The 12,152-nt window shown below is 41.7% G+C and overlaps 1 protein-coding gene across 1 annotated transcript in view; it reads left to right on the top strand.

Moving 5' to 3' along the window:
* The window catches only part of LOC125762678 (uncharacterized), a 146,052-nt gene that overhangs the window by 72,192 nt on the left and 61,708 nt on the right, over positions 1 to 12,152 (top strand). The window contains exons 14-19 of the mRNA XM_049425058.1: positions 175 to 306; positions 377 to 2,191; positions 2,284 to 2,376; positions 5,198 to 6,004; positions 10,277 to 10,420; positions 10,496 to 10,645. Of these exons, the coding sequence (XP_049281015.1) occupies positions 175 to 306; positions 377 to 2,191; positions 2,284 to 2,376; positions 5,198 to 6,004; positions 10,277 to 10,420; positions 10,496 to 10,645 (3,141 nt within the window). The remainder of the gene's footprint in view (positions 1 to 174; positions 307 to 376; positions 2,192 to 2,283; positions 2,377 to 5,197; positions 6,005 to 10,276; positions 10,421 to 10,495; positions 10,646 to 12,152) is intronic.

Genomic DNA, 12,152 nt, shown 5'->3' with positions numbered 1-12,152 from the left:
AACCAATCTGGTTTTTTTCTTCAGAGTGAACAAGTTCATATACTTGTTTACTAATTTTCCTTTAAGAGCAGAACGAATTTGTCCGGTTCTTTAGGAAATCGCGTTACAAACATACAAAAGCGTCATTTTTTATTCCATTTAAGATTAAATGTTTTTTTTCCCTCGTCTTTACAGTTCCAATATCGTGTGCATCCAGTACAGACTGTGTAGATGGAAGCATCTGCAAAGAATCCATGTGTTTGCCTCGATGCAGAAACGATCAGGAATGTGCACTGAACGAAAAATGTCTACAGGGCAGTTGTATGCGTAAGTATTGCACATTATTCTTGCGATGGGATGTACTTTTACCAAATTCTGTCTGTTTTTTTTCGTACAGTTACCTGCCGTCTCGATAACGATTGCTTCTTAGGCCACATCTGTCTAACCGGACGTTGTGTTTACGGATGTCACGCTGATAGTGACTGCAGTGCAAGCGAAACCTGTCGCGACAACAGATGTGTTAATCCTTGTTCGGAAAATCCTTGCGGACCGAACGCCGCATGTACGGTGGTAAACCATCGGGCGAGCTGTTCCTGCTTCAATGGCATGGTACCAAGTCCGACGGCAAAGGTAGGCTGTGTTCGTGCCCCGGCCCTACAGTGTTCGGAGAATCGTGACTGCGCTGATGGTACATCTTGTATTGATCGACTGTGCCGTCCGGTGTGTGGTAACGATCAAGGTTGCCTCAACAACGAACGCTGTGATGGTGGTTCGTGCAAACCAATCTGCCGCAAGGATGATGATTGTCGTACGGGTGAAATCTGTCAAGGACAAACGTGTATGATCGGTTGTCGATCGGACAGTGGATGTTCAGATCATTTGGCCTGTATTGGACAGCAGTGTGTAGACCCATGCCAGGAACCGACAGCTTGCGGAACTAACGCCGAGTGTGTAGTTGTATCGCACAAGAAGCAGTGCAGCTGCCCGGGTGGGTTAGTGGGTGATCCATTCAACTTGGGCTGCCGTCAGGAGACGCACCTCTGTCAAACACGCACAGACTGCCCGAAAGGACAGGCATGTTACGGCGGTACGTGTATGCAAACGTGTCGCAACGATCAAAACTGCTTGGCAGATGAGCGATGCGTACGGGGAACTTGCCGAACGGTCTGCAACAGTGACGCAGCTTGTGGTAACGGGCTTATCTGCGAGGGACGCATCTGTCAGGCAGGTTGCCGATCGGACAACCAGTGTGCCACAAATCAGGCATGCATCAACAAGAAATGTACGGATCCGTGCGGAACACTAGGACAGTGTGGCTCCTGTTCGGAGTGCACGGTAATTGATCATGGTGTGCAGTGCAGCTGCCCGCATGGTTATCTTGGCAATCCGTTACTTTCGTGTAGTCCACCGGCAGAGAAATGCAACGCCCAATGTAGCTGCGATGAAGATGGCATGTACTGTGTGAAGAGTTGTCGCCAGACGAAGGATTGTGGCTGCGGTCAAACTTGTCATCGAGGCAAATGTCGCACCAAATGCAGTCCGGGCAACTGTCCGGCGGGATTGCTGTGCCAGAATGGTGCTTGTGTAGCCGGTTGTCGTACAAGTGCTGACTGTCCCAGTGATCGGTCCTGTACGAATGGAAAATGTGTGGATCCGTGTGCCGATAGCAAAGCATGTGGCAAGAATGCCCTGTGTCAGGTGTCCGATCATCGTTCACTGTGCTTGTGTCCAGATGGCTTCCAAGGTGATCCGTCGGTGGGTTGCGCACAATATGAATGTCAAACCAACGATGACTGTGAATTGGACAAGAAATGTGCGAGCGGCAAGTGTATCAATCCGTGTCTCATTCCGGGCGCATGTGGTTTGAATGCACAGTGTCGGGTCGTGAACCGACAAGCGCAATGTAGCTGCACACCGGGCTTTTTCGGGAATGCGCGTCAAGAGTGTCAACCGGTGCAAAAGAAGAGCTGTGCCCAGAACCCCTGCGGCGATAATACCGTGTGCCGGGAGGATGAGCAAGGTTACGAGTGTTCCTGCCAGCCAGGTTGCGTCGGTGATCCTCGACAGGGTTGTCTGTGCGAGGGAAAGCTTAAGAAAGACGATTGCGAACAGTACGCATGTGGTACGAATGCGGTCTGCCGCATGACCGAATGGGGAGCACCGTCCTGTGTCTGTTTGCCGACACACCCATACGGAGATCCGTACATGTCATGTAAGTGTTCCGTATTTTTGGTACACCTTCACAAAGCAAATGGTTATCACATTGGCACTGTGTGCTTCTGTTTCATACCTCCCTTACAACAGGCATGCAAGACGATACTGCGATCGATTGCCGTACTACCGGGTGCGTAGAGGGAGAGTGTGTTCGTGATGGTGCCAAGTTTATCTGCCGCAAAGGTAAGCCCGTTTGCTATATGTCTTTACCCTTCATACCTCAATCGGTGAACTAACGGTTCAAACAATCGTTACATTGTGCTGACGGTGTCCTGTCGCATGGTTCATTCCAGCACAGAATGTAAACTGATGCGGCGGATGTACATTGTCAGTGTAAACTCACAAATTAAAATTCAAGCACCATCGCTAATAGAACCATTAAACTTCTCAAAGCGACGATAACGAAACAATCATGCGATTTTACCTTATCATAACAACTTTAAAAATCATTCATATGGACAAATTCGTCCATCAAGTGTTTTTCAATAACTGCTCTCATCGTTCATTAAGTTAGCAGGATCATTATTTATTCTTTATCTTACAGTTAAAACAATTATTATATTTTATGATACTAAATGAAAAACCAAAACATTATTTAATTATGTTTATCACATTAAGGTTCTTAAATAAGTTCATTTTTCTGTTTTATACACCGTTTTGATTCGGGCACTGCAGAAATAACGAACAGATGATTTTGGCTCAATTAGCAGTAATACAGAACATTATATAATGAGATTGGGTAAAATTGTTGTCTATATTATTGCATAATTTGTAACATTTGGAAAGTTAGTATTCAGAATGTTATCAAATAATTCCGCTTGTATGACAGCAATTGCTGTATTGTCGAAATGGCGAAAGCTATCTCAAGCCGCGGGATGCAGCAGTTTGACAATTTGCAATGGTACTCCACATTTAAAAAAAACACTGAATCTGAACATACACCCTTCACCGTACACTTACGAATGGTCACTTTACTTTACACACTTTTTAGGTTAGAATTTCAACATGTTCCGTTTGTGTATAAATACCGCAATTTAAAAACAAAAAACCTACCGCACGAATTATTCTTCGGATCTGTTGCATATAAAATTACACCCTATCTGACCCTTAAGTTAAAACAACAACAAAATTGTATTCCGGGATTTGTTTTCCTTTGTTTAATTAAACACATTCACTCTAACTGTTAAAACCAAAAAAACAATCGATCTATTGTTCAGAATTGTCACTGTCAACATCGCGGTTACCCAATCTGCGCTACATTCACAGTTTACATTTCTTTCTAAACGTTCTCTCTTGCAATTTTTCGTTCCTGCAAGTGTAGTAATTGCACAACGCAACCGATACACTTCCGCTAGGAACGGCTGTGAGCGAGGACTTACGGAATTGATATAGCTTTACTGGTTCAAACTTTTTTGTTAGAAAGTTATCGTATTCTTCTTTCTACAACATTTCCCTGTTGAATATCGTTTTATAAAGCTTAACTATTTTTCAATGAATAATGTAAACATGTGTATGCAGCATCATGTGCATTGCCCTTGTTCCGGTTAATGTTCAACCTGTTACGATTAAAATTGTACGTAGTGTAACGCACTCCCCGTCTAGCGAATGGAGAAGAAATTATTTCAAATGTTTTACAAACGCCGTAGCTCTTTGATATTCTGTCTTTCTTTACTTATCTATTTCATGTTTGTTGTTTTGTTTTGTGTATCGAACTGCTTCTCGCCAGATTGGGAACTGTGGACGGGACACTTCTCACAAATAGTTCACTACTTGCACGTGTTAGGCCTCGGGTTTTGTATGTGTAAACAAATTTAGGTTTATTACGGGTTATTCACGTTTGTTTTTGTCATGTTTGCTGTTTTGTATTACTTTTTACTTTTGATATTTAAAAAAACACACACAAAAATATTGGTTTGTTTTGCACTTGTTTCCCAGTATTAAAATTTACTTTTCAGACTTTTCTCTTTCCTTTCCTACTTTCCTTTTTGTCCTTGTTTCCTTTCTGTTTACTGTCCTGTACTTTTCCATCGTAATGCATTTGGCTATTCTAATACAATTTTGGATTGTGTTTGATGAAATGTCTATCGCGTTTATCTCTATTTCTACTTGTTCGTGTGATTTATCCCGCTTTAACTATAGCTTGTATACCTATTCCGCATAGAAATGAAGTTGTACTTCATCTGTACATACGAATACCTAATGTCTTGTGTTGTTCTACACACATTTCTATACGATTCGATCTACATTTTCTGATCGACTGCTAGGACAGTGTCGATAAAAATGTCGTCTTATATATTTTATTCCGTTCAGAGGTAGATATCGTTATCAACAACTCTCTGACAGCCTCTGACAGTAGACTATTTTCCAATCTCGTCCAACTTTCGATCCCACTTTTTCTCTGTTTTCCTACACCCAAATCAATTCCCCGGGCAGAGCGCATGTGTTGGATGTATTTCTATTGTGAGAACTAAGAAAACCGACCGATCGGGTTAGTCACATTGTCCATCGGTTTCTCATCCTCGATACCACAGTTCCTCACGCAAAGATGCGTCTATCTGGTACGTCGAAGGCTGCAGCAGCAGGGCACTAGCCTGTAATATTATTTTGAAATAATTTCTCAACATTTCCATTCTCGCACGGCGGAGGCGGTCTGTGAGAGAAACGTTATAATTTGGCGTGTTGTGAAACTTATGTAACAGGATTGCATCAACGGCTTGGTCAATGCACCAGGTTTGCGCGTGAAAGACACATTGACAGTCTGCTAGGATTGTAAGAAAAATCGTTTCTATCAAAATGGCCCCATGCCCCTCGATTACAAGCAGCAACAGTTTTTTGGCAGCAGAACTTCATTACGACCATATGACAAGAACAGTTCCTTCCATCATACCGAACGACTTAAGACTTCCGCCGACACACATGTTATCGTACAGCATATAACCTGCCCAGAAAAAAGGCACACCACTTATCATCAACAATCCACTTATCATCATAACAACACCTCTAGACGAATCCTGTGCGAACGATTTACAATGCGCAAATGATAAGGCTTGCATAGGAGGCAAATGCTCCGATCCATGCTCGCTGCGGGGCGCATGCGGTGACAATGCGCTCTGTCAAACGGTACTGCACAGACCAAGATGCTCATGCCCGAACTGCTACATCGGCCGACCGAACGTCGAATGCAAACCGGATCCCAAATGTGAAGAAGTGACCACACCAAGACCGAATGACCCGAAGATAGTTTCAGTGGCATGCGAGACAAACGACGACTGCCACGAAAGTCTGCGCTGCGACGCCAGCGGGCAGTGCAGCGATCCGTGCACGGTACCGGCACCGTTTGTATGTGACGCCAACAAGAAATGTGTCTCGCGCCGCCATCGACCCAGCTGCGTTTGTACGCACGGTTTCATCGTGAATGACAGTGGGGAGCTCGTGTGCGCACCCGAAAAGCGCGAATGCTTCGGTGACGATGGCTGTGCCTCGAACATGGCCTGTCTCGAAGGTCGTTGTCTGAATCCATGCTTTGGCAACGGTAAGCGCAGCGCTCCCTGTCCGGACGACAAGGCTTGCGTTGTGGTGGACCACAGACCAACGTGCGTATGCATGAAGGATTGCAGTCCATCACTGTCGATCTGCTTGCGCGACAGCGGTTGTCCGGATGAGTTGGCCTGCCGCAATTATCAGTGCGTCAATCCGTGCGAGACGACCACTTGTGCCGAAGACACGCCATGCTATGTCGAAGATCACAAACCAATCTGTAAATTCTGCCCGCCCGGCTTCGTAAAAGATGTCCGACATGGATGTTTGAAAGGTAACATGAACACAACCCAAACCACTCTCTACTCTGTTTCTGTTCGTTTAGTGGCGATTAGCGCATTGATCCATAGTCGACCTCTTCTTTTCCGATTCATTTCTGCAGTCTTCTTATTCTTCGGCTCTGTACCTTTGCGATTGCGATTGGGCAAAGAATGGAGTGGTACACGATTTACTTACAAACACTATCGAAATTCTTTTCCTGTTCCACAACACTACTTTTCTTCCAGCGACACTATTGAAATTATTTCAATTTTCTCTCTCACTGCTCCTTTTTTCATTCATGTTATTTTCATTTTTGCAGTACATGCAAAACTTTTCATTCGGCGTTTTTACTCTTTTGTAAACTTTTTATTTTGAAAATTACTTCCTCTATTTGTATGTTTTTGTTCTGTAACAATATTTCAAATTCCTCTCAACATTCGGTACACTCCGCGGGAGTTTTGATTATCACTTTTGTGATGAATTATTTTTGCTTGAGCAAATGGATGTTTACACATTGGCTGAAATTCTTTTTAAAGTTGTACCATTTCAATTTAGCTAATTATACATTATTTCATTTCCATACATTTGCAAAGTATGTTAGATATGTCTACATTATCTTCTTCTCTTTCCTATGTTGGTCTTTCCAATTTCCTACTATCTTTAATTATCTGATGCTATCAGCCTTCATCTTATCAGAACAGTTGTTATCAGTGAATAAACAGCACTGTTCGGAGTTACTTATAACGATTAATAGAATAGAACAAGATTCGTAAAGCTCCGTTGCAGCGCAAATATCGAACTTGCTGTACATTACGGTCACTGTTGCACAAACATTCACACACGCTCATGCCTTTCATCGGTCTCTTATTATCCTTCATTCCTGACATATCCTTATCCTACACTTCAACATTTTCCTGTGTACAAAAAACATATTCATCTGTCTATCTTCGCGCACAACTTGGACGTAAATCGACAGTAATGGGTCGAACAGTTGTTCTCAGTACAATTTAAATCAAAACAACGCTGATAGCATTCTCGAACGATATATTTCGACCCACTTCTACAACATGCTGTTACATCGTTTTTGCAGCATGTTAGATACTGTATCAGCCTATCGTTTCTGTCTGTCCGTCTGTCTGTCTGTCTGTCTGTCTGTCTATCTGAATCGTCTGTTTTCCAATATGCAATCACTCATCCTTCTTTCTGTCGCTGTGTACTGTACAACTATCTGCTTATATCTTGCATTATGTGTTCTAAAATTGTACTCTAATGCTACTAGCACCAATTTTAGTCATGTCAATGGTGCATGTTTGTATATAATCTCTGTACTTGACTCAATATCATAGCCGATAATTAATCATGCCATTTATTCAACATCTGTGGCCACCCTTATCGTGCTGTTTTATCGGTAGCAACTGAAATATTATACTGTTGCGTTCTGCCTCCTCTTCACTGTACCCACTATCGATTTGTTTTCCCTTAAACCTTAAATTATAATCATTTTTGCCACTGCCTTTCTCTACTTCTCTCTCTTCAATTCAATTCTTCATTGTGTTAAAATGTAAAAATGTGTACATTATTTACATATTGATTTATAATTATGTGTATTTTCTTGTAACCTCACACCAACTACTTACACCTTACTTTCACAGCTGTTGAAAAAGATGAAAATGAAGGAGAAAAAACTCATGACATGAAGATTGTCAACTGTTCGGAGCACTCCGATTGCGGCGAAAAATTGCACTGTTTAGTCGACCTTTGCGTTGATCCTTGTAGGTCTGGTTGTGGTGAACGGGCGCTTTGCACAGTGAAAGCACACATTCCTATTTGTTCCTGTCCTTCCGGTTACACCGGGAATCCATCCAAACGGTGTTTACCATTGGACGGCATTAAGAGTAACACTTCTGTCACGCTGATGCCTGAAGGTACGACTGAATATCCTGAGGAGTACTATGATGGACACAAAATTGATCGATCAGATGAGTTTACCACAGTTGAAACTGCTGATACTGCCACTACAATAAGCAGTGAACCAATTGCATCAAGCACAGTAGTACCAGAAGAAGATTTAACTACATTATCAATAAATACCAATCAAAATGACTCAATAGACATAAATAATATTGCTAATTCAACTTCAAAAGATGGAATCGTAGACAATGATGGTAAAGCAACTCACGATTCGTTTTCAACCATTTTCCCAAATACGCAAACTGATGGTACACGTACAACGCCAGAGCCGCAACATGCGGCTACGACACCCACCGAAGGCAACACGTCTGAGAACACAGATGAAGTCAGTTTGTCTACTGCTACGGTTATTCCGAAAATGAACCATTCGACAGATAAACCCAATAATCATGCAGATACACTGACGAAACAGGATCGTAAATCCACTGATTTGGAGGATACAGAACAGCAGCCAACAGTAACGACACCGATTGATGATTATTTCGTTGAGCTTTCTTCCACTTCCAAGCATTACGAATTCATGCAAAACAGTGAGGCCACTGTTACTCCCTTGGGAAAGAAAACGAGCACTACCAGCATGACTACTTTAGCAGATATTACTACCACCACCGAACAGTACATATTGGATGATCGTAGCTTACCGCTTTCAACATCCGGGTATGATGGCGAGGATTACATAGATGAAGAGAGCACGTCGATAGCGACGACCATAGAAACGACTGTGGCCGTAAACACGACTTTGCTAGCAACGAACTCAACCAAACCGTACGACACAGAACCACAGGGTACAACGGCGGAACCAATTTTTGAAGTCATACAGTGTCGCACAGAACACGATTGCAATGCAAATGAAACATGCTTTGGTAACATCTGCATCGATCCGTGTACTCGGTTTAATCCATGCCCTCAGGATGTTCCTTGTCAAACCTTAAACCATGCTCCTATGTGCTTGTGCAATAGCGATACCGATACCGGTTACAACGTTGATTGTATGAAAAAATCAGGTAATATATTCCAAAACACCACAAAAATCATCCAACGCAACCAACTATCTATCCTGTTTAGTAGGCAGCCAGTTCGATTCGGTTCGTGGATTGTAAGCGGTAATCTTGCGAATTGTGCAATTCTGTCGTCATTTCCATTTCCAATCTGGATAGTTTCAACGTATGTTTGTACCTTTGCATGTCTTGCACGCTAGATGGGTTTGAATCTATCAATCGCAATCACCTGCATGCCAAAGAAACATAATTGACCAAAGCTATGCTGACAACAATACCAAACAGTGTAGCGGAAGTTGATCAGAGCCCGTATATGTGATGCGATTTCATGCTATTTTTTAAACCATCACTATCTTCGTAGTGTTGCTAGAAACCAGCAGAACAGGTGCTTTGCTTTGCAGCGATCCTGTTCTGCAGTAGTCAACACATTTAGAAACTTTCTCGACTATTCTGTCCTGTCCTTTTCACTGACTGCGATCATGCTCACTGTCATGATCCTTCAGTGTTCCACTATTTCAGTAGAATCTATCATTCCGCGATTCGAAGATTTACTGCGAACGTATTAGCTTTGTTGGTGCTGCACTGCTGATCCACGTACCGATAAAACCGGTGTTTGTCTGGTTAGAGTTGAAGAACAACATACAATCGATCCGGCATTGCATTGGCAATGCTCTCATTATCGTATTTTGAATCATCTTTCTTTTTCCGTCATGGGCGTTGCGTACTGCTATATGGAATTTGTTTCATCCAATGGCTCCCATACAAAGACATCACCTTACTGCAGAACGGACCACTGCAGCCGCATGATAAACTCTTCTGAGATCAGAGTACCATAAATTATTCTTCTTCATCGGAAACAAATGAATAGTGACAAATGTAGTGTGTAGTGTAATTAATGGGAAACATGGAACGAGTAGTGTATGCTGATGAATGTATTTTTTATTGTACATGTGTAGCCAAATATATGTGAACGCATCTGTTTTGCGTATATGTTTACTATTTCGGTTTCGTATATTCTGGTATTGCATAGCATTTTTAATTCGCGGTGAAGGTGATATTAAAACATTTGTTTAATTATTATCCCTTAGCTTAGCTTATTCACCTAAATGGCATTAATTTGCAAGCATTTGCATGGGTGTGGCTTTACTTTTGGTTTATGTTTCAATATATACAAATTCAGTATTTATATTTTATTATATTCATAAGGATTATACTTTCTCGATCAATTGAGATTTAATGATCCTCATTTAAAAGAGATATTTAATGTTGCGCCGATGTCATTATATTCGCTAATATATTTCCTTTGTAACTTCCAGAACTAGGATGTAGACATAGCAACGAGTGTCCTTTGGAAAGATCGTGCATCAACGGCATTTGCGTTGATCCATGTCGATCTGGTAATCCTTGCGATGTTGGAGAAGAATGTGAAGTGCAAAATCATGAAACAGTTTGTGTAAAACGTATGTATATTTTTTATATCAATATCACGTATGCTAGTAATTTTGACATTTTATTGTGCTATTTCACGTTTATAGTATGCCAATGTGAAAAGGCAGCAGACTGTGGTCGTGGGTTGCTGTGTGATGGGTGTAACTGTGTGCAAAAGGACACCGACCGTACAACGGGTTGTGAGCATTGTCCGCCAGGCATTCCATGTGATCCTATTACTGGAGGTTGCGTCAAGGGTAAGTATTTTGAGCGACTCACATTTCCATCTATATTTACACCCATCGGTATGATAAAAATGCCATGTTTTCATTGCTCACTACGAAGCGTATATTCACAAACCTCCTCCCCGAGCTAAGGATGGTTATTTTCCATTCGATATTCAGATACATACATTTTCAATACTCTAGCCTCATTTATAGTCCCATTCTTAGTTAGCTAGTTCGAACCCCACTCTTCTTCTGGCTTGCTTGTATTCTGTCGCTATGCTTATGTAGTGGAATTTCTACAAGAATTAGTCATCGTGATCGTAAGTTTTCGGTATGATAACATTATTATTAGACGCAATGTGCTTTTTAATTTCACTTACTTATCTTCACTATTGCATTATTTTATCACTACACTACACGATCAGATCGACATTCAAAACAAAACAAAAGAGAGACGATTAAACTTATGCTAAAAGTCTCAAAAATCTAACAAACACATCTACACAAAATTTTCATTTTTGTTCTTTAGCATACTTTAAAACACCACATATAAATACCATACAATCATACATTTTACAGCCACAACATTAACTACAATTAAACATATACATATCATGTACATATGAAAATGAAAATAAGAGTTAATTTTGTTTTGTTTTATATCTAAAAAAAATGAATAACACAGACCAACACACAACCACCGACACTTATGCAGATGTAAATAGCACAGATACAAATATATTTGTCGAAGGAGGGCATACGCAAACCGTTAACAACGTAACAATCACAGCAATAACAACGCCTTTGCCTGAAAGTGTTATGGAACATCTAACAACTGACCCAAGCGAATTTACAACTGCTCCGAATGCAACAGCAACTTCTAATAACATTGAAACAACAACCGCAGATGAAGAATTAAATGAGTTTGAGAAGAGCACCACTGAAACAATTGCCCATTCAACAATTAAGCAATCTATCAATAAACATGACGAGCACAATTCCCCACCAGACTCAGACAACCAAATGACTAATGCTACCAAGCCAGACGAAATGACTATCACAACCACACCCATGACAATAAAAAATTGGTTATACTCACAAAAACCGATCACAGGTCCAACCACGCCGTATCCTGGCGATCGAACGACTCAACAAGATACACAAACAACAATCTCACACACCACAGTAGATTCTACGGATCGGTCAACCATCCGAGATGATCAAACTACTAGGGCAGCTGAGTCAGGCACAACCACACCGTATCCTGACGAACGAACAACTCAACACGATACACAAACAACAATCTCACACACCACGGTAGATTCTACGGATCGGTCAACCATCCGAGATGATCAAACTACTAGGGCAGCTGATTCAGGCACAACCACACCGTATCCTGACGAGCAAACAACTCAACACGATACACAAACAACAATCTCATACACTACCGTAGATTTTACGGATCGGTCAACCATCCGAGATGATCAAACTACTAGGGGAGTTGAGTCAGGCACAATCACGCCGTATCCCGACGAGC

This window comes from Anopheles funestus, chromosome 2RL, assembly GCF_943734845.2.
Source record: "Anopheles funestus chromosome 2RL, idAnoFuneDA-416_04, whole genome shotgun sequence".
NCBI lineage: Eukaryota > Metazoa > Arthropoda > Insecta > Diptera > Culicidae > Anopheles > Anopheles funestus.
Note: the sequence above shows the minus strand (reverse complement) of the source record. Positions and strands in the feature narration are given on the sequence as shown.